Consider the following 25410-nt stretch of genomic DNA (forward strand, 5'->3'; position numbering starts at 1 on the left):
TATTAAAATAAATGTGTACACAAGAGGTAATATTGACTAGAAACTATTTCCAGCTAAAAATTAATTAACGTTATTTCTTAAAACGTTTTACTTCAAATATTAATTAACTATAAATAATATATACAAATAAGAAAATACTTTGTAATTTCCCAAATTGCTGACGACACAAGGTAGAGAAACATCTCTTCCCACGGGTATCGTAACGTTCAGTATAGGCTCCGCAAACTGGGGCTTTTCAAACACCGACAAAACTGTAACATTAAAAAATGAAAATAAAAATATGAGTATGAAAAGTTATTTACTTTTTAAACAAATGTTAATAAATAAACGACTATAAATATTAAATACGAGAAAAGCCCAATGTTTATGTTTTAATCTATTCGCTTTTAATAAAATATTCAAGTTTATTGCTAGAGAATAACGCACAAGTTACTGGCTAAAAAAAAATTGAAAATGCAACAGTTACACTACTAGCGCATCATGAATAAGTACTGACAATTTATGTATTATGATATGCGCTGTGCATTGTGCAGTTAACGCTCAGGGTTAATTTTATACGATCATAGTATCTATACAATTATTTCTTGTAATTAAGCTTTAGTTATTAACCTATAAAGTACTCTACAGTTTGATTCAAAGGTTTACATATACATATATATATATATTGATAATCAAATAAACACTCAGATTATTTAAAATAGAGTATTTAGTTTTTAAATGAAATATTTATTAATTATCAATGTTAATCTTACTCCATAAACAAGAGTTAAAGCTATAATAAAGTTTAGCTTTTAACGTTAGACATAATAATCTATCTAAGTTGTAAAAATATACATACTAAAACGTTATAACTTAAAAAATAATTTAAATTTAATGGAATTTTTCATAATAAGCAAACCCTACAACATTATTTATAGGTGGACCGTTTATAAGGCAATACAAGTCTTCTATCATCAGTTGTCATATACAATGTGTTCAGTAAGTGAGGAAACAGGTAAATTATCATAAACAATGAGAACAATAGAAATTTGATTCCTTACTTACTGAACATTTTATATATAAAATGATCGTGCTCAAATGTTGATATTATTTTTAAATTCTACAATAAAATACTGTAAACTAAATTTTTTAAAACGATTAAATCTAACCAAAAAATTAATTTTCTACTTAGGAGCTAATCAATTGTTAGATACATTCAAAAATTGTTCTTAATTTACTAAAAAGTCACCAAACAATAAATGATCTAATTCGGTAATAAGGTTTTAACCCTATTAATTATTGTATGCTAGTTTTTAGAAGTGAAGAGCAAAAAAAAGTTATGTAATTCTAGAGAAATGTGTAACGATTGTATAGCTATAAAAAATTTTATCCAATTTATTTTATTTTTTTGACTTGGGCGATACTGTATTATGTGACTATTAATTGTTAAAAACTGTAATAAAATTCATTATATACTTCATTTAATATTTACATTACTTCAGTGTATTTTCATAAAAATTTACAATTAATATGATTCAAATTAGATTATTCGCATAGGAGTTTTATACAGAATAATTCACATATATCTTATGTAAATAAAATGCTAATAAAAATGTTTAAATAAGTTATTAAAAATGAATTTAAAGGTATACAATTGGACCCGATATTTTTTGTTTGAATTTTTAGTTAGTCACGGTGTTATTGAATAAAAAGTAAATATATTTTTAAACCCGTTAAAATTTAATTAAAACTTGTTATTTATACTTTTAAGTATAAAAACACGAAACAATTTGTGTCGTTAAACATTTTTTTTTCTATGGCAGTATTTTTATAGTCTTACGATAAAAAAATATTTTTGATATTGCAATTTTTTACTAGGAATTATCTATTCAATTATGTTTTCTATTTGCAATATTGTTGTGGAAAAGTAATTTTGAACAATATTTTACCCATAAAATAAAATGAAACAATCAAATGAAAATTTAGAATAGGTAAAAGCTTCATTGACTACGTGCAAATAGTGCCCAGTGTCTGTAACATGTTTATTACACCACCGGATAGGATGAGCGCACAACGCCATGTAGTGTGTGGGTACGCTTCCTATTTATCTGGAGATTAACGTTACAGCCGTAACCACTGTTTTACTCATAGTTCTTTAGTTAATGTAGTTTTTATGACCACCGTAAATAAGTTGCTATGACTGTTATTTTAACAAGTGGGATTGCAAAGGTAACGGATAATAATCCTCTCTCGTTAACATTTGGCTCCGGGTAAGGATAAATACGTATAGACGAGGAGGTGATGTTACCGAACAGGGTTGGCGTTAGACAGTTGATCAACAAAATGGTCTCTTGTAATGAGGACAAACGATCCGACGTACAAAAACCATCTGGTTCCATAACATTGTTCTTTCCCTTTTTTCTACTCAACTTACAGGTCACATTATAAAAGCTCGCGTTTACAAGTTATTGTAATTTAGACGCTTAACCATGACTTTTTACACTTCAGAGGCTGCGTGTTCACTTGCAAATTGTTTACACAGCCATGCTAGATTAATAATACCGGAGCACCTGAGCAAGTACATCTTCAAAACCAAAGTTATTATAAAAATGTTTGACAATTATTTCTATCATTAAAAGTTATCGCTTACTAAAATTATGTCTACAAAATACTATTTTAGATTTCGGGTGAGAATAATTAATCTGTAGCATTGGGATATTTTTGGTATTTACTTCTTTACAAGTTAAAAACAGTAAACAAATATTTTATGAATAAAATTCATAGAAATTTAAAATTGTATATACTACCACCAAACAGTTACTGTCAATATTATAATTTTTATTAGACTCTAAATTTACTTTAGAAGTAAATCTATTTACACTGACGGAAACTGCTCGCATTTGCCTCTGGTATGGTTTTTAGAGCTTTTCATCGTCATCATTCATTGTTAACCTATACAGAGTATTTTTGAACTAAAATTACACGCTGATAGATTGTACGACTAATCAGAAGCCTAATTATAAAATCGAATTTTCGAGACCTAAAAAATATTCAATGACTCAAATTTTACTATGTGATCAACGGTACATTTTTTTTAATGGAAAGCATTATAACAGATTAAATAAATGTTTATACAAGACGATTATTTTATCATTGACCATTTAAATAATACACAAGTAAAAATTATATTAATAAAATTTTTGTTGGTTTCTTTTAGTAGCATTTTTTTTTACTAAATTAGAGGTAAAGAGTAGGTGATACTACCTTATCTCTAGACATTTCTTGGCCTGACTCCTCTTTCCGTCCAAGTATAAAACCTTCTTAAATATTTGATCAAAAATTGTTATCGACCAGTCATTTTCTTAATTATATCATTATCTAATAAATAAGTTAGTTAATTATATTTGTTCCAGTTAAGAAAAAAAATGAAAAACAATTACTCCATTCTTTTACATTTCCCCCTATTATTAATTAATATATTATAAGATTTTAAGGAATTTCGTATAGGCATAAGTTCGGGCAAAGTATTGTGGTAAAGTTAGGAACTCCTCATGTCTAATTTATATCATTCCACTAAAAATAAATCTAACGTGGAGAATGTTTATTTGTATAAACGATAGTTCAATATTTGTAAGAATGTATAGTTATTTAGAACATAATAATATTAATAATTTTATTAAATATAATAATATGTACTGGACACATACCGAGTATTTGTTAAAAAAAATTAATTTTCATACCTATTAAATACGTATTTAATGAATATGTTAAAAATGAACTTTAATAAAATAAAAAAACAAGTTATAATGAAATAAAATATGCAATAAAGTAACTACAAGAACTTGAATAAAATAATAGCATAGGTATTATTAAAAACAGATATTTGCAATTTAGAATTGATGAGGTTCTAACATTAAACATTTTCCATTGAAGTTTCGAAATATAGTTACAAAATTACAAATTGCATTTATTGACTTAAGAATATCAAATAGGACATTTTTTTAAAATGTATTTATGTTTAATGTAATGATTTAGATTTGAATTCGGCTTAAAAAATATAAAATAATATAATAAGTGATAATAAAATTAATCATAGCCGTAAAAAAATAAGAATGTCTTCAATTTATTTTTATCATTAATAAAAAAAATGACTAATAAAAATTGAATTAATTTTAAGTAATACTTTACGACTTTTACAAAAGTCATTACAAAAATATAGGAATATGTAATGGTACTGAAAAATCAAATATTAAAAATTGTTACTTTTTCATACTTTTGTTAAGCTTTTATAGGTAGAAGTTATAGTTTTGCAATTGATATTTGAATTTATATATTATGTAAATTAATTTCTTTATAATATTTTAAGTGAAAAAATGTATTAAAATATCAACAAATATTAGTTGCATAATTTTAATAACTATCCATGACAGTTGAACAATATTAACATTAAAATTGCATTAACTACATTATCTATATTCTTAATTATTTTTATAATTATTTCTATAATTCAATTATATATTTAAAAAATTACCACAATATAAACATGCATTAAACCTTTTCTAACATGACACATTTAAAAGCCTATTACTTATATATTAACTGTATTCACCAACCTACTTATAAGCTTATAAAGAGAATTCATTGTTGTAGAATTTCAATAGACCCTTTTTAAAAACTGCATAGCTTTAAAAATGGTAACTTTTTTATAAGTTAAAAACTCAAATGTAATTTCAAATCTTTAGTGTTTTTACAACTATGCCCACTGTTCGAAAGATGCTTTCAACATAATAAAATGGCCACTTAATATTTCTTTTGAAATAAATGGATTAATTTGCTAAAAAAAGTTTTTTTTTCTCTTGTAAAATGAATATTAATTTTAATTTATGACTATCTCAAAAATGACTTAAATAATTTAAAGAAATTTTTTCATGGTAGAATAATCCAATTACTGTAATTTAAATATTCTTAAGCGTAAAATATATTATTATATTGGTATTTTTTTATTATTATTGAAGAGTATAAATAACAAAAATATTACAAAAAATTCAATAATATTGTATGTAATGACTTTCTATAGCTAATAATTTAGATTGGATAAAATGATTTTCACATTATATTAAAATAATGAAAAACTTTTGTCGACTCTTAGGGCACTTTTTAACAGCTAGCCTCAGGGGTCTTACCAAAATAATAATTGAAACAACGTACATAAATAAAAGAATTCCTGAAATATGGTTCTATAACGAAATTGCAAAACAAGGGCTTTTCATATATATAAATAATAATCTATTTTGAAATAAAAATAAGCATGTAATCCATTCTAATAATTACACAAAGTTATTTACTCAACACTACATTATTTTACATAGAAGTAACTAAGTAAACGTCAAATGTCTTTTGGTCACTACCCGTTTGTGTACCCGATTTTCTGTGATAATGTTCGGTTGATTCAATTAATCAACATTGACGTATTCCCTCAAAAATGGAAACAAATAAACAAACCCAACCCAACCTCCAAAAAAAATTACAAATTTAAAAATCACTAATTTTTGACATTTTTTCAATGTTTTTTACTTAAATAATATGAAGAATATTTTTAATCACCAAAAATTACTTAGAAATGATTACTATGATTTATATTTAAGTGATCTATTACAATAAAAATGAAAAAAAAATATTGAGTTCTTCTGATAAATTTACAGTAATTAGTAATTATACAATTGCCTGACTGCATATCAATCTTAGCAATACTATTTTTTTATTCTCATAAAATTTTCTATTTAATAATGTAAATTTCAAACTTGAAATTGAGCTTAAAGTTATGATAACAAATTCAACTTCTTTTTATTTATAAACTTTTAAAAAATTAACTTTAAAATACCAAAGAAATAGATGATACAATTGAAATATTCAGAACTATTTTCCTTATAGCTATATTCTATAGTTTTTAACTAATCAATTTCATACTATGTTGAATTGCTTTAATAGATATTTATTCATAAATTATATTGATAAATCAACTACTAATTAGGAATAATGATAGAAATAGGAGTTAATTTTGCTTTTAGAATAATCAACCAATTTCTTAAAATTAAAGATCATCTACAGATTTGCATCGAAGTGTTTTTTATGATAGTGATTTTATCACTGTCAGATATCATCTATACTAGATCTAACTATACCACGTCCCCACTATGCCGCGACCTCGCTGTGTATGATTTTTTTAATAGTAATGAAGTAAAACACTATGTACAGTGTTAAAAAATACAGTCTTAAAAATACGATCCGACAAGAACCGAATATACATTTATGTAAAATTTTAGGCTCGATCCAATTAAAAGAAAAACTAATCGACCCAAGAAATACCATAAATTATATTGATCTGGTCCTTTCCGACAAGTTTTGGTACATTTTAAATCAAGTTTCGACTCAACCCGATCCAAAACATGAAATTGATATTACGGCTCGACTTTTAGACACAGCTAAATTCGTACAATCGTAGAAACTAATTAACTTATTTTCTCAAAAATAAAACAATAAAAAAATGTTGAAATATTCATAGTTGATTAATCTTAAAAAAACATATAACATCACACTTTTTTAAAATCATAAAAAGAGTATGATCTGTTTTTTCAGTAACTCAAGGTTGAAGGAAGGAATTTCTTTTTCCTAGAAAATAGAAAATGTAGAAATTATACAATAAAGTCAACTTGTGATGTGGTAAAAAATTAAGAGGTTAATGCAAAATTAAATAAGTTATAACTTATTTTTAACTTGAATATTAAATCTTAAGTGATCACAAATAAATGTAATTCAAATGATGCCATAGTTGGATATGATCAACATCTTACTTTTTCAAACTCAATATGTATTAAAATTTTAGTCATAACATTTCTGTTATGAAATTACCTTTATAACTGATAGTATCAAACGAATATTCTGTACTCGAATAGCATTACTATCTCAATAGCAGAATATCTTTTATATACTTAAAAACAATCAAAGGATATGTGCGATATGCATAAACATCTAATGAAGCTTTTAATCTTTATGACTTTGTTTCACTAAAAGTACTCAAACTTCTCATAAATTCTTTTGATTATCATGTAAATCAACATTGAAAACATTTTTCAATTTTAAATTTTACAAAATTATTTAAATTTATTAAAATATAGAAGATTTAATTTTGTTCAAATAGATATTCAGGAAATAAAATTTAAATAAACTTCTAATTATTATTCTTGTAGTTAGCGTATAGTAATTATTACTTTGATTAATCAATATGAATATGATTTTTATCCCAAATTCCGTTTTTTGACGAATTTTCAAATAATTAGCAAGGCAATTCGGAATCAGGTTTAAATTAGTATTTGAGTCTGTTTGTTTAATTGCCGCCAATGTATTTAACAACTACAGCCTAAGTAGTTACACGTATACTTGTATTGATTATAAATACTAGTATTTCAACCATTATGTTATTAATCATGTGTTGTTAGAATTATTTTAAAAGCATTATTGTGTAGTAATTTGTTGGCACACGTGGATTCTAGAAAAATGAAATTCCAAAATACAGGTAAACATTATAATGGATAATATTGGTATTCAATAAAAACATGATGACAAAAGAGAAACAATGATATTGAACACAATAGACTCTGTTTTAGAGCTTGTTGAGTGTACATTTACCTTACAGTATGACAATCGATTAATGGCGATACAAACGCAATATTCTAGAAGTGGATAATCCATAGATCGGGTTTGTGTGCACGAGGCCTTACTAATATTGTTATTATTACACATCTCATCACTATAGCTATTGTTTTGTTAACGTTTTGTAGTGAAGATGAATATCGCCAACACGTCTCTGACAACAACAGTTTTTGAGTGATTACTGATCGACAAAATTAGTGTTTGAAATACAATGTGTCACTGTTATTAGTTATGAATGGAATCCAAGCGGAAATAACAGCCATTTGTAAATCTTGGAAATCATTTCAGCTTATTTCAACTAGAATATTTGATATCCTTTGTTACAAACAAGTATATCTCGACCAAACTTCATTTGTTAACGTAATAATTTAACAGTAATTAATATTATTAATTATCTCAGATAAATCAACGGATATCAAGCTAGAAGAGGAAAGTCAAAAACAATTTAAAGAAAGTCAAAGGAGTACAAAAAATAATGATATAGTTAAAACAATACTCTTAATAGCCTAAAAGTAATGAGGCCGCATAAAATAAAAAACAAATTCCACAGAGAATATTTTTATTAATTGTTGAAAAGTTGATAGTAGTAAATTCTGAAAACACGTTAATTCATACGTTTTCAAGTTTGAATACACGTTTAATCCAATAAAGACGTTAGTCTATTTAAAATACTTAAAAACAATTTGAATTTCAACTACAAAATGTTGTGGATTCCTGAAATTACGTTAGGCGTTTAATTAAATACAAAAACTTAGACATCAAACTGAAATAATTAAACTAACACAATTAAACTAGAATGTTTATACATGGGACTGATGTATCAAGATACTTGTTGATTTCTATAGCTTTGAAATATATGGTTTGTGTGAACTACTGAAATTATTCATGTGCATTTTCTAATTCAATTAAAACGAGCACTACTCCCAACATTATTTATTTTTAACACCTTTATATTTATACTATTCGTCAGTTAAACTTAAATATTAATTAGTTAATATTTATAGTGCAAAGATATTGGTAATACAATTCTTAATACAAATTTTTAGCAATTTTTTTTATTTAAGAATGTTGTACTTTTATATTTTGTTAGCATAAAAGATGCATTTATATATATTACTTATAGAAGTAGCTATTTATACAGATTTTTAAAAATAAATAAATTGAGATTGAATCTTTTAATAAGAAATTGTTTGAGATAGGAAATCTACTAATAGAAAAAATTTCACTTTGGTATATTATTTATGCTACTCGTATATTTAAATACAAATCATCTCTTTTAATGCAAATAAATATTCAAAATGTTAAGGTCATACAATTTTACTGTGTAAATAAACAAAGGTAAGGTAATAAATGTATTAAGTTATTCAGGGAAATTTGTAGGATTTTATCTGGAGGACGAATGCGTAAATTTTTTACTGCCCCCTCTAAAATACATTTTTATGATTTATTTATTTTTATCTTTTGGAGGTTCCACTTATCAGATTAACACGTTCCCTGAAAACAATTTTGAAATCATTTTAGAATATTACTGTTAGTTTAACATTCACGTCTTATTATAATTAAAAATGGTCTATGTAGACTTATTATCTAGTTATTTTGAAACAACGTGCAAGCGACAAACAATTATAAATCATTATTAATAATTATAATTTATTATATTATTATAATATCGCTTGAATAATTCTTGATCGTTTGTTTCTCGATTATCTTTCAAACTTTCCATTCTTATTTTTACAATTTCTTCTTTCTACTCTACTTTTAAATAACGAGCACAGCTCCCCGATAATACCAGTGGTGCTTCCGCCTCCAATACTTTTGTTCTCCTCTCATTTCATTCTTTATTGGATTAAAACCGTTTCATTGTCGCACATACGCCCCGTCGATTTTAGTAACGACAAAGATAAGGGAAATCGTATTAATTTTAGAGACGTGAAAAATAAAGTATGAAATGGGAAATTGACAGCGGTCCAAGAAATAGAAAACTAAATAAAACGAATGCATTAGTAACCTTAAACTTGTATAGGTACTATGAAAACTATTTATGGCTATATAATAAACAATGATAACAATCGTAGTTCACAATAATGTGTAACCTAAACAATCTTGGTGTTAAATGAGTCTGATATGTATTTATAAACGAAAAAAATACGCTATTTACCACTTCTTGTAGTTTATTTTCGACACATTATTGTCTTTTTTTATTTGAATCAAACAATTTTGGGTTAATTATAAACATAAGTCATAGTTAAACGAACACGTAGTTTCAAGCAATAAGGAGGGGGTGAAATGAATTCTATAGTTAAAATATAATAATTATACCTAAATTCTAGTTGCAGATACAAAGTACCCATTCCACCATAACAGATGCCGAGTTTGATATAGAGGAATATTCATCGATATTCGATTTTTTTATTGTAATTATTGTTAAAAAAGTTTTTATTTTTGTACGGTTATTCATGAAATAATTATAAAAAAATATTCCATAATGTTACTGAATTTGCTTTATTGTTTGTTCACATTTTTACGTTTTCTGATTGAAATGTTTTTTGTTTGGTGGAAAGATATAAAAAAAATTAAACAAACATGCTTTTTTATGCAAAACCAACAATTTTCCGTAAATACTGAAAATAAATTCGAAAACTTATTTATTCTTTATCAAATCTAGTATTATGTTTAGGTGAACTTGTGAATCTTGTGTTGCAGCCATTTCTACATATTTTCAACAATCATCGTTATTATTGAATTCCCATTTTTTGTTGGTAATCACAAATGCATGCACATATACCACTAACTTAACGCTTCCCATGAGTTTTGTTCTTATCGTTACAAGTATTGTTATTTTTTTGTTTTTTGAATACCTCTATCTTTTTTTGTCCAATCTACCTATCTACCTATTTGGATTTATTTTTATTGCAGCATTGTAAAGGCCGATCCACTAAGCAATCTTGTTTGGTCTGAAAGTTACGGATAATGTATTGTATTTCCTTCGTTATCTATACACATTGTATTGAACTTACCAAAAATAACAACATTCTACAAAGTAAATAAATAAAAAAATGTTATACGGAAATAGGTCTTAAAAATAATGTCTTTAACTTTTCATTTAAACTAATTACTCGAACATCTTCTTTTAAACATCAAAAATATTGATAATAGCCTCTTTTTCAGACGATAAATAGTACATAGTGATATATTGTGATAAATTTAAAAATGTATACATTTTGTAAATATACTTATGTATCATTAGGCATTACTAAAAAATGAATTGACAAATACTTGTATAAATTTTAATATTTGTTGTTTCTAATTGAATTTTTCTATACTTATTAATACTAGTTAATACTTTTTTTTAAAAACAAAATTTAAAAATTAGTTAAGTACAAGCTAGTGCCACAAGTTGGAAGGTTGTATATTCAATAGCGTCTAAAGAAGAGTATACAAGAACACACTTTTGAAATGTTTCCAATTTTAACTTGATCATGTACGCGTAAATAATATAAACAATACAATATAAACTAGTGTAATTGTCATGATGGCTTATTAGTTAGGATAGGACTCGAACCCAACGAATGTAAAAACTGAAGTTAAAACTAATTAATACTTTTAATTATAACACAAAATGAATAAACACGGTTAATGAAAAAAACATGTTATAGTGTAAACCGACATGATAACGTCTTAAATAATCTTCCAATTAACGTTTAGCACTGGCCTTCAAATCCAAGAACTATAAATATTATGTTAACGTAGTCCTTGCGAGTAGTCGTCGAGGTTACCCTTGTGACAAAAATAATATAAGATTATTCAGTGTGACATTGTTACATGAACACATCTAATTTAGGAAAACTAAATAAACGACTAAAAATATACCTACGGGACTGTTACACTAGTATTAATTATGCATTTTATTTACTGAATTTCAATTATTTCTTAGGTAAAAAATAAGACACACTCTAAATCATCATATTATCAGTTGACTTGATAAGACAACAAAATATGTTATCATATTATGATCTTCACGAATTCACATTATCGTTGACATGTAACTTAAGACTTTTATTATGAACGATGCTGATGATTATAATCTAAATTACCACATGATAAATATAACTAGCATATTTGTAATACATTATAAATTTAACTACTGTGATATCTTTCCATTAAATTTCAGTTAGCATTAAATTTTTAGTTTAATCTGTTAAAATTACAAGAAAAACGTAATTTTATAAAACCATATAAACATTTAATATTAATTTTATTTTGTATGTTTTATTTATCGAATAGCCTAAATTATTGAATCTAAAATTTAACGATAGAATATTTAATCAGTTCCAATGAAAAGTTATTTTGCTTAAATTGTAAATATGTGCATTTATATTGGCCTAAAAATATGCTCATATTTTATGACTATTTGTAAATACGTAAAAATTCGAGAACCATAAAAGACCTATGTCAACATATTATAAAAGATATTTTCGTAAAAATATATTTATATTGACTTGTTAACGAGATTCTTTGTTGTTTTAAGTTTAATATGTATTAACTTTTGAGACCCTTGTGTTTTAACATTTTTTCAATCATATTTCTTGTTTATAATATTTTAATATTTACTTATTTGTACATGTTTTACTATGACTTTGAATTTTGATGAATAACGTTATTATTCCTATGTATTCTAAACAATAAAAGATTCAACATTTTTATATGGTTTTTAGGTTGTTCAGTTTAATTGCTTTCGGCAAAATTTTAGATTTTTTAAAAAGCCTTACCAAATTTATCATAATATTTCCTTAGATAAAAAATAATAATTTATTTTATTACTTAACTGCATATTTTATTGTGCAATTAATTAAAAATTATACGTTTAAATGATAAGACTTGTTGGCTTCACTTTCCATCATTTAATCTCACGTACATCTTTACTGAACTACATTGATTACATAATGGGTCATATAAAAATACTGTAAATGTCGAATGTTAAAGTGAACTTTTAATGATTTTTGTAAGAAGTGCTTGGTTTTTTTACGAGCTGCTTCTTTTTGGGTCGTAAACTTTGTAAGGCGCGTAGAAGTAGCTTAAGTACGGTAAGTAAAAGGTTTTGTTTTCTCAATTGTTACTGTCGTAGGTCAAAAACAATTATGCGCTACGGTAAGATAAAATTCTAATATTTTAACGAGCAAAAATACGCTTATAATAGCCTACAGTAGTCTCTGTACGCGTCGCCATTTTTAAATTGCAATTTTTATGTGTCTCTGCCATCGTACATAACCTATACGTGCATTAAATACACAATACAGATTCTTTCAATTCCGCCGAACATGTTATCATTTTTTTTTTTTACTTCACACACGTTTTAATTAGTAAAAGGTAAAATATTAGTAAAAAATAAATTAATCGTACTATAACCAAAGTGACTTGCTCAAATAAAATGTCATCAACAAAAACTGTAGATTAAAAATAACAGGTAAAAAAGGTTTAATGTGAACTGTCAAAACTTGACATTTTGTAACTGGCCATAACTCTTTTTATTATTTGCGATTTGATAGTTAATAGTTTAACTGTAATGAAAACATGCAATTTCGATTTATAGCTTTTAAGTGAAAAAACAAAATAAACTAAAACATTGTCTAATACAGAATGATTGATTAAAGATAAGACATTCTTTTGTTCAGAAGCTACTGAAAATTTTAAAATTTGTTAAAAGATAAAATATTGCACTCAAAAAAATTTACTATAGGGTGTAATTAAATCACTTTTTTACATTCTTTCAGGGATAAAAAACCAGTGAGTACTGTCGTGTGAGTACCTATACTACATAGGGTATTCATTAAGCAAGGAAACGGATGTTCATTGTTTTCATTGTTTGTAACAATTGACCTATTTCCTCACTTACTTAACCACTTTTAATATTGAAAAATCGGTTAAAAAAAGATTGTTTGAATTTTTTTTTTTATAAAATTAAAGTTATAACTTATAATGTTTTTTACTTTTAAATTAAAGGAATGAAAAAATAAATTATTTAACGACACGAGTTTTTAGGACCAAATAATTTTTCTTTTAATAAAAAGGTTAAATTCTCAATAATTTCTGAGAAACTATCTTTAATCAATTACTCGGTATACTCTGTATTTTTTTGCTCATTGATATAATCATAAGAACTAAAAAAATCTAATAATAATATTGTTTACAATCATACTGTTACGAGTAATTTTTCAATCTTACTAAACATTAACATTTATTATTTCTAATAACTGCATATTATATTTTTAAAAAGTTATCAACTAAAAAATATATGAAAACTACTGTAAACCCTGAACGATTTGTATATAATTATTGAATTTAAATCTAAAATTTCATGCTACTCTTTTTAATTAATAAAAAATAATATTACATTTCACACATCAACATGACACATTTATTTAGTGGTTCACTTTAAATTAAATATTGTAATAAACACAAAACAAATGTATTTAAACCTTTCAATGATATTAAATAACTAAGAGAAATAAAATATTGTTTTCTTTTTGTGATGTATCAAAAAAAAATACACGTATTGTTTGTGTTATACAAGCATGGAAGGGTATTGGTTTCATAATAATATTAAAATTTGTTTAGTGCTATAGATAACAAGCAACAGCATAAAATTCAATTTAACAGTTGTTGCATGAACGCTATTGAAAACCCATTTTTACTCTTGGAGACCATAAAATCTTTGTTTTCTGAGTATTTTAAAATAATTAATTATGTCCAAACGCAAGTGCTATATTTTAACTTAGATTAATATCGTATCCTTCCTTATATTAATTGTACTTTAGTTTTAAATTGTTACTGTACTATAGTAACTCAAAAATAAATAAAATAGTTTGTTTGTCGGGAGTTACTACATTTGTTGTTTAGATAATATTATTACGGGAGGGTATGAGTACGAGGGTTTGTAAGAGAGATAAAAAATGATAGAAAAGTAAAGTGATCTTAATATTAAATTTAATACTATCAATTGTCACACTCTTTGATATCAATAATGCCACGAATATTGACGGTTATCATTGATAAGAGGGATTGAGTCACCTCGTGTGTTTACCCAAGGGAAGTGCGATGGCTATATGTGAACCTTGTATTTAATTACTGAAATAGACATGTATCAATGATATAACTCTGCCAATTAACTCCATACAAACATTATTGGTTTATTAAATTTACTATGTATATTTTTTATTATCGATGATCATTTGATTTTTCTTTGTGCCTACTTAATCTATGTACTCATATCATTTAATTCTAAACCTTATATATTTTTGATCAAATTATTACTTTCCTACCTTGATATTTCTAATAATTACTCTGAAATAAATGGACGTTTTCTTATGTAATTATAATGTGTATTATAGTACACAAGGTATTTACAAATACAGGTAGCTTATTGGTTTTTTATGACACTGCTATCACAGTCATGGATTGTTTATTATCAATTATGACTATCAATAGATATACTTTTTATATTATCAGTTAGTGTATTTATAAACTTACAGCAATGTGTCTTACTATCATTGCAAATAACAATGCTGTGTACCTGCGAATATTGATGTCATAGAAAACCAATTAGCTACCTGTATTTGTAAATACCTTGTGTACTATACAGAGTGTTCAGTAAGTCAGGAAACGGGTTTCTATTGTTCTCATTGTTTGTAACAATGAGAACAATAGATACCCGTTTCCTGACTTACTGAACACCCTGTATATGTATATTAACTTAAAAATTTGAAACTTTAAATGTTTATATCTAATAAACGAATAAAGTTATATTAAAAATTCAAATTCCATTTACTATTAAATTAAAAACTCTAAAATTTCATTAAATTCAAAATATGTGTTCCCATTTAAAAAAAACAAAGTTGATACCCTTACAAGGCATAAAGGATGAACTTAAAAAGTATTACATAGTTAATAATTCAAGAATAATGTATAATTAAGATAACCTAAAAAAAAAAAATGTTTAAATAATATTTATTCTGTAAGTAATTGAATGGGTTATGATAAAAAATCATTCTGTATAATAAAAATTTATCACTTATGGATAAATTGTCTATAATTAAAATTATATTAAAAATATTAACAATATTTAACTCCAAAAGCCATTTTTAGTGACTAAAAATATATAATAAAATATTTATATTATTATAATGATAAGTAAATCATTATTTAAAAATTATCTTATTTTGTCCCTACTATTTAAATATTTGTGTCTTCGAAAATATGTGCATTTCAATTACCATGAACCCTAAGTTTTATTCAAATGAACTTATACTATCATGTACTCCTTTTTCATATCTATATTTAACCATCTATAAACATAATACATCATTCCTGTTTGACGTCTTATTTCAATATTATCAACTAAATTTTTGTATATTATTGAGTAGTTTAAACTTTCTATCTTAAAGTAATTTTTAAATTAATTAAATTTTTTTTTTCTAACACTTAACTAATAGTTATAATAAAAATGAATCACTTGTGACTAATATTATTTAAAATTCAAATTATATTAAATTTAACAGAAAAATTAATCAAAAATTTTTCATGAATTTCAAGTTCTTAAAATTTTAGAACACATGAATACGCAATGAAGTTGCTCATCAAATATTATTTTTGAATTAACGACTTAAAACCAAAAACCATAGATGACGAACTTAAATTATGACACCAAAACTACAAGTTTCGATGATTTTATTTATGTTTAGACTTCAATACTAGCAAATAATAATAACAAAGCACAAAAAATTTAAACAAAAAAAAAGAAATTTAATAATTATGCAAAAAAAAAAAATACTAGGATATATTCAAAATGTTTGATTTAAATATTCTACATAATTTTATAATTGATATTTTATCAACACTAACCTTAAAATAATTTTTTTTTTTATATCATATTCTATCACATGATAATGGAAATTTATTTACTTGATACTAATTCATCTTTTGTTATTTATTTTTAATGTTTTTTAATTAAGTGTGAATGAATTATCGACTAAGAATGCAAAAATCAAAAGAAATACTTATTTTTATATTACAAATTAATTAGTTCACATAATTGAATTAGATTAGACATTAGTTTAGATAAGACTTCTATGTATAATAAAATATAAATTTTAATGTTATTAAAATATTAAATAAGTTTTGAAAATTTCTATTGTATAGGAAATATTTTTCATGTAACTACTATAATTTTAATATTTTTTTTTTTATCGAAATAAAAAAAAGTTATTTATTAAATGCATTGTCACATTAACCAACGAGAATTATGTAGTAACGTGTATTACTATATAATGTATTAATTATTAAAATATTACTGAAATATATGTTGTTACACTTTGTAAATATGACAATTTTAATAAAAAAAAAACTAATTTTGTTACCTACTTTTAAAACTTTAAACTGGGAATATTAAAGAATATACCTATCAACAAATTAATTTGTTCTTTTTTTTTAACAACCTAAGGTGTCTTAAACATTTCAAGTATTTTGAAATATCTTCTTTATTTATTATTTTTTAAATTAAAAAAACGTCTTTAAATTTAAAGTATAAAAGATTATATAATATGAGCGATTTGGAATTTTAAAGAATAACATTAACAGACGATTTCGTGAACAATTAATTACTTAATATATTTACCTGACTTTTAGTAAGAAATTCAAATCACGTTAAAAAAATATTCATTTAGATTTCAACCAAACTTAATAACGCTACTTATTCTGTTAAGTCCGAATTTTAAATAATTCGTTACATATTTAACGTCTACCAGAATTGGACATGAATTTGATTTAACAATTATCAGACATTTTTTTTTTTCTAAATTAAAATTTATAGACCTTAATTAATTACTCCAAAATTTTTTTTTTTGGACAATTTTGCATATCACTCGCTTAAATAGTGTACGTAGTAACAAATTTTTATTTAATCTAAAATTCAGTTAAACCAATGTGGTAGTTTAACATTTTGGAAAAAGTAATCCACGTTGTCTTTAAAATTTTCTCTGAAATATTATTGAGTATAAAAATAACTTGTGCAGATCGATAGAACTTATATTTGAGAATTTTATCGAATAATTTACTTTATTATGTAAACAGGATCTAATTAAAAAGTCAAAACATTTTACAACTATGGATTAGTTTTTAACCTTGACTGCAAATGTCCACACAACAATACTGACGAATCAACTCTACCGCAATAAATATGAAAGGCAATAAATATAGAGAAGCGCAAAGTCAAAAAAAAAAAAAAGGCAAACGGTAAATCGGAGCATCTAGTTACCCGATGAAGTTTGTGCGGCTAATAAAGTGAACAGGATGGAAACGATGTTGTCCATGATTGAAAGCGCACACGGTACTGTCCTCGTGCTGTCGAGTGAAGTGCCGACGGCGGTTTCAGTGTACGCCACGGCGTCTTGCCAAAAGCACCGGTGTGATCACGCCCACTACTACAATCCTACTATTAAGTATCGCCACCGGATATACGCTGTGGGACGCTGCACAAGCACGATCGGTGCACATAGCAACAGTAGACTATTATAAACACACGACCGATGTGTCCCCAGATGCATCCCAAGGGATGCGGTAGAGCGAGACCTTCAGGCACAGAAGAGCCTCCGTAGGTTTTTTGCCGATCACAGGGGCACATCGCAACCGCTATCGGATAATGAAATTTTAATTATCAATTGATTGTTCTCACGTCGAGTGAAATTAAACTCAATCGTATAAAACAGCACAACACCAATGTTTGGAATCGATTATCTATAAAATTATTTAAACGATATGTTTTTTCAACACGGGGGTGTAATATTTTTACAGATAAAGTTTTGATATCAAATAATATGTCTTATTTAATATCGTCTGCACTTTTATAGTTTAAGACGTAAAATTAATGTTTTTATCAATTTATAGGAACTAGACATTTAATATCATTATAATTTGACAATAGATCCAAGTGAGAAAATTTTAACACGTATGTGTCCCTGAACGTAATTAAACGTTGTTACTCGTTAACAACTACTTAAGTCAAATGTTGTCGCTACTTTCTGAATAATTCAGATAGTAGCGACTTCATTTGACTTATCATGTGAATTATTTTCTAATTATTAGAAAAATAACTCACTCTCGAGAGGTTTAAAAAGAAAATTTTTCTTAACTTTTCAATTTTTACCATTTTATAATTGTAGTAGGTGCCTATACCGTTGATCCAATTACACACATAACAATTATAATGAAACAGTTTACCTTTTTTCAGAACAGTTACTGTTTTGCTCACGTTAATAGTTTTATGTTTTTGTCACACAAAAAAAACTCTAAATTCCCAATAGTCCTCAAGAAGTCATTATAAAATATGTAAATTGATAAATATTATTCGGTTTAAACTATGAAAAAGAAACATTTCTCTTGATATCCATCACGTTGAGTAGAATTTATGTTCGTGATAAATCATCAATTTGAAAAGTATTACTATCTACTCACCCGTAGTTCTTTTTAGTATCGATACCAAGCTAGAAAATATAATGGTTTTATTGTGATATATATTTTTATCTTCAAATGCATTTGCTCGATTTTATGAGATAAAAGTTCGTATACGATCGCGATTAACGTATCCAAGGTACTTCCAAAAAAATATTTGAATTGTAGAAATTTAAAAGTTAATTTATGTTAATTAATGTGATGTACCAATTGTATTAAAAATAATTTTTTTGAATTTTATGTTTTTTTGTTACTTTAGAAATTTTACAATAGTCTTAACTGTTTAAAAATGTCGAATTTGAGCAAGTAGTTCACATAGTAGCATTGTAAAATTAATATTTTACAATCAAAAATATATAGTTATATTTATCTGTATTATTTAAATAGTGTAAACAAATATATTAAAAACTTTGCATGGAAAATTCGTTTGGTATCAATTTAGTAAAAAGTTATCTTAGATTACCTGAAATTTCAAAGATATTTTTTTCATTAAAATAATGTTCGACACTACAAAACTTTTGGTAAATAAATAATATTTATCATGTATTTATACCAAAGTAAAGGTGTGTATTACAGTGTCATACGGTTCTTCTGATGGAGCATTTTTTTTTTAATTTGTAAATCTTTTTCTTCCTATGAAATTTCTATTTATTTGTTCATGATAATCAATACCACCTACTTAGCCTTTGTGTATAAACATATATACTCGTGTTAATTAAAATTCAAACATCGAGTGGAGGCTTTATCAAAGGGCTTCTTCTACACAATACAAAGGAACAAACCATAAACTCATAACACATTGATAATTACTATAAAACATCGAATTCTGGTGTATACCCATTTTCATAACGTGTCTGAAGGTTGTTAATTTTAGCATAAAAATTGAAAAAATATCTCTTGAGATGCTTTATAATATGTGAAAAATTATAGATAGTATTCACCTAATTCATTCATTTACAATATGCGAGGTGTTAATTACATAACTGTAGTGGATTTTAATATTCATGAATTAAATTAAATTATATATAGACACACACTCTTGTATATTTTTTTAGTTTATTTTTACCAACATAAATATAATTTAAAAAAATATGTAAATAATTTATGAGTGTAGAAAAATAATAAATTCACTTATAGTGTTCTATCAAAAACTATATAAATTATTAACTGACAGTGAAACCTCGTGTGAAATGAATGTTTAATTTAAGTTATATAAACTTATTCACAGGCATTTTATTATTGGAATATTATTTAAATTTATAATTTGAAACACTGATAATAACTAGAACCAACAGATATTGCTATTATATTGATTTAAAATAGGTAAAAGTACATAAATAAAACAATATGTTTAACATAAAATTAAAAGTTAATTTTGAATTAAAACTTTAACATAACATTTAAAAATATATACAATATACCAAGAAAAAAATTGTATTATACTAATGTTAACACAACAATTGGATTATGAGGGTTTTCAATTAGTATCGAGTTGTGAGATTAATAAATTAACATACTATAATGTCTCTATTATTCTATACTTATTACATTTTTTATCGTTTGGGTGTGTTAGAAGCTTTTCGTGTACAGAAATACTATTAATAGCACTAATTGGGCCATCATCGAAGAGATAAATACATTTTTTGTTTTCCCAATTTACATTATCACAGTTTGGCCAGCTACGATGATACAAAATCCAATCTTCGTACTTTTCATAATATACTAAAATACACGTATTAAGGTAAAATGCAGCTCCCATAATTTCAACCATTCCATTACAGATTTCCGAGGTATCTGAAAAAAATTAATTCTGTAATCAACGATAAAAATATGATTTTTAAAAATAAATATTACTAATACTGATGCTAAATTCAAAGTAAATTAAATAACTTTAAGTCTTAATGAATATTGCCCACTGACACATTTTATTAATTTATCTATATAATATAATAAAACGGAAATGATCCAGTTTTTCGATCAAAAAAAGTCTTAAAAAGTAATTGGTACACACTGTTTTGACATTTTCACGCCTTGGTCCGTTTGTTTAACTCACATATTCTACAGTGTCTGAACTTCATCATAGTCATTATTATCCGTTTCTCCTCCAACCAATATATTTTGTTTACCCCTAATCCTTCAACAAAACCTATCGCGAAGATATGATCTTTGCTGTTTAAAATCACACTAAATAAATACTTTCAATAAAATTTTAATAGAATATATAAGTGTAAATATACTATTTGTGAATAACCAGTAAAACACCTTAGTGCAAGAAAACTAATACAACATTATATTGTAATGGTACAGTTTAGATGAAATGTTGTAAATGTACTATTATTGTATGATTACTCGTATTATTGTATAATATGCGGCAACATCGTGTGGGACTTTTGCATTCGCGTTATGTGGTGGCAGCGCTGGAAAAATGTTGTCATGCCTAACAAAGTGATAAGAAGATAAAATAATTGGTTGGTTATGTTTTAAAAAAGAAATGATATACGTAATGATATCTATGTATTAAAAAATGAACACTTTTGTTTTTTTTTCTCTCTAAATAAAAACTAACAAGTAACAATAAGATTTTTCATGATGAATTAAATGGAAATATCAACAAACTATGTTTGATTGAACAGCGAATAAATACGCACGAATATCAACTATATTTGAACTCCTACATCAATGAACACTGCATCACCAGTACAACTGAAATTAAGGTTAGAAATATAACTACCACTAATCGTACACATACTAAATAGTACATAGAAATGAATATGTTTATTTTTGTATATATTGATATTTATATAAATTTTTAAATTGTTGTTTAATACAGAAACGAATAAATACTTCTAATGTTAACGAATTGTAATCAAAACCAATTTTTAATTTGTAAAATAAATTAAATACCATTTCAATATGTCAGAATAACATTATTAAATATTATTATAATATTATTTTTAAAAAATGATATCTAGGAAGGAATAAACTAGAAATAACGAATGAAAAATTCAGTTTAGTTTAAGTCAAGCCTATTTGTTGTATTTATGTGAATAATTTGCATTTGCGCCGTTATTCCACTGAAAAAGCGAGATGGTAAACGTTACATAATATGTAATATTTAAATCCTATTAAATTGATGCATCATAATATATATATTTATGAATCAAAATTAACATTTATTTATTAAAACACTAATCGTGTACATTAACAAAATAATTTATGTACATAAATTCAGAAAAATTATGTGGAAAAATGTCTAAAGAATTACCACAAACAAATTCTCACGGATTCATATAATTTTTAACAATTTTTTTATGGAATAATTGATTACCATGTTTAAATTGTATAAATGTTGCAAATTTGAATAATTCGCGGTTAACCTCTGTTGATTTGGGCATCCCTCTGCTAAGATAATTTTAAGTAGATTCTAGTGTTCAATACCATTAAAACTGAAGTCTTTCAGTAGTATAAATGAACAATGTTATTGATATAGCAAATACTACATGTGAAATCTATAATTATGTTTTTTTATAATAATAAATCCCATTAGTTAAGTATGCGTTTAACATGAAGTCAATTGATAACTTCGTTTTCCCAACGAACAAGTTTATCGTTAATGTTCAAAGAATTTGTACTCTAATTCAGCCAACATTATTATAATATCCACTTACTTTCATTGTTAATGTTGCCCTTGATAACTGATTCCTGATACTCGTTTCTTTGTATAAGTTGATCTAAGTATAACTTAAACATTTCTTGACCACCGACAAAATCAACAGGAAATTCATTTGTTTTTAAATACTATGCAATTAACATAATCTGATTAGTAATAGTTTTATTAAAAATTTACACAAATAAACTTTGTCAGCAACTTACATCCATAATTTTTTTTTGTAAATAATAATATTCATTCTCATTTCCAAACAAAATATAAGACAATGATTTATAAAGACAATTATGCTTTGATGTACGAAAAATGTCATTAGGAATCAAATACTTCAACAATATTTCGTTATTAGAAAACTTTGTGACATTATTAAGTTTCAATTTATTTGAAGAAAGATTTAACAGTTGCAACGTCTTCTGTCTCCAATCATCATCTACTGGTTGATAATATACATTGAAATTTGCATTTACTGATTCGAATTTAGTTCTTAAATTATTCCAGAAAACTATCGATTTCACATATATCACATCCTGAAAATGAAAAAATTCATATTAAAAATTCGATTTATAACATTTTTTGTTCTTAAAGTCGAGCTAGAAACTTTTTTTCAATTTCTACTTTTAACTATTTATCAAATTATTGAATTTAAGTTTAAGATGATTTAGTTTGAATTTTTTTTTATGAATTGCAATTTAAAATATTTGGGGATTATAAGTTCAATGAGATTAAAATCGTGTTCTTTTAACATATTAGTCTTTAACATTGGTCAAGTGAGAACTGAGAAAAATTAACGACAGACACAAAAATAACCCACATAGTAATATTTAATATGAAAGTCCTTCTCACGAGGGAAGACTTAAGTGATGGATCCTCGATATTCATTGAATATTTTGATTGTATTTTATTTAATATTATTCATTTTGAATTTTTTTTTCACCTCAAAAAAAAATTAAGAAAAAAATGCAAAAAAGGTTATTTTGACTGGCGGGTTTCGAACTTCGTACCCCACTCGTGTAGGGCTGTAAAAATGACGACGCAACCACTGTACACTACGTATACATAAAAAAAAACCCAGCACAGGGGGGTCGCGGCACAGTGGTGACGTGGCATAGATGGATCAAGTATAATGATATCTGACAGTGATTAAAATCACTATAAAAAAAAAACGCTTCGATGCAAATCTTTAGATAGTGTTTAATTTTAAAAAATTGGTGGATTATTCCAAAAGCTTCATAAACTGCTAGTTCCTTATTAATATCCTGATTAAGACAAAGTATGTAGAATAAAAAAGAGATTATTAGAAAATAGTATTTCCCATAAAAAAATTATATTGATCAATACACTTTTCAATAAGTTATAGCATTATAATGTTAAAAATGTAAAAAATAAAATTGAGAATTTTCACACAATAATAGCATTTGGTAGCCATTTTCACCTTGAAGATAAAATAAAGTCCGAAATTTTTTTTTTCCATGATAAAGTATATTACATTAGCTTTAATTTAAGATATATATAAAAGTGTCAGACTTTCCGGAACACTTTCAAAATTTAAGTTGAAAAAGTCAATTTTTTGTGAAAAAGTTGTCATTTTGAATCCCCCCCTGTAGGCAGGTAAAAAGTCAGATTTATAAAAAAAATATACCAAATGATAGGTAAAGACATCATGCATCTACAAAAAAAAGAATTATATTGATCCATACATCTTTCGAGAAGTTATAGCATTATAAAGTTAAAAATATAAAAAAGAATTTTTTTACAAAAATCGTATTTTTTTTATTAAGTTTAATGTCTATTTTCACCATGAAGATAAAATAAAGTCCGAAATTTTTTTTTTGCATAATAAAGTAGATTACATTAACTTTAATTTAAGATATAAATAAAAGTGTCAGACATTCCGGAATAATTTCAAAATTTAAGTTAAAAAAGTCAATTTTTTGTTAAAAAGTTGTCATTTTGAATCCCCCCTGTAGGCAGGTAAAAAGTCAGATTTATAAAAAAAATATACCGAATGATAGGTAAAGACATCATGCATCTACAAAAAAAAGAATTATATTGATCCATACATCTTTCGAGAAGTTATAGCATTATAAAGTTAAAAATATAAAAAAGAATTTTTTTACAAAAATCGTATTTTTTTTATTAAGTTTAATGTCTGTTTTCACCATGAAGATAAAATAAAGTCCGAAATTTTTTTTTACCATTATAAAGTATATTACATTAGCTTTAATTTAAGATATATATAAAAGTGTCAGACCTTCCGGAACACTTTCAAAAGTTAAGTTGAAAAAGTTCTACTTTCTATATGCATTTTTATGTTTTGAATCCCCCCTATATATAGGGAAATGGTCCGATTTAAAAAAATAGTATGTCGAATGAAAGATCTATATAAATACTACTTCTCATAAAAAAATTGTAATGATTCATACATTTTTCAAAAAGTTATAGCATAATAAAGTTAAAAATGGAAAATACAAAATCGAAAATTTTCACACAAAAATAGCATTCGGTAGCCATTTTCACCATGAAGATAAGATAAAGTCCGAAATTTTTTTTTT

At 25.2% G+C, this 25410-nt stretch overlaps 3 protein-coding genes across 4 annotated transcripts in view; 1 reads left to right on the forward strand and 2 right to left on the reverse strand.

Moving 5' to 3' along the window:
• Positions 1-18171, reverse strand: part of LOC126907957 (lachesin-like) — a 77254-nt gene extending 59083 nt beyond the window's left edge. Inside the window, exons 1-2 of one of the 2 annotated variants that reach the window (XM_050689706.1) lie at positions 17999-18171; positions 139-251 (exon numbers count right to left, since the gene is read on the reverse strand). In XM_050689706.1, coding sequence (XP_050545663.1) covers positions 139-251; positions 17999-18053 — 168 coding nt within the window. In that variant the 5' untranslated portion in view covers positions 18054-18171. The remainder of the gene's footprint in view (positions 1-138; positions 252-17998) is intronic. The other variant, XM_050689705.1, reaches the window with a different exon arrangement.
• The window catches only part of LOC126907928 (uncharacterized), a 134793-nt gene that overhangs the window by 53577 nt on the left and 55806 nt on the right, over positions 1-25410 (forward strand). The window lies entirely within an intron of this gene.
• Positions 20340-25410, reverse strand: part of LOC126907959 (uncharacterized) — a 7633-nt gene continuing 2562 nt past the window's right edge. The window contains exons 2-4 of the mRNA XM_050689709.1: positions 23065-23385; positions 22860-22989; positions 20340-20985 (exon numbers count right to left, since the gene is read on the reverse strand). Coding sequence (XP_050545666.1) covers positions 20708-20985; positions 22860-22989; positions 23065-23385 — 729 coding nt within the window. The 3' untranslated portion in view covers positions 20340-20707. The remainder of the gene's footprint in view (positions 20986-22859; positions 22990-23064; positions 23386-25410) is intronic.

This window comes from Daktulosphaira vitifoliae, unplaced genomic scaffold, assembly GCF_025091365.1.
Source record: "Daktulosphaira vitifoliae isolate Bord-2020 unplaced genomic scaffold, ASM2509136v1 Scaffold_5, whole genome shotgun sequence".
Lineage (NCBI taxonomy): Eukaryota > Metazoa > Arthropoda > Insecta > Hemiptera > Phylloxeridae > Daktulosphaira > Daktulosphaira vitifoliae.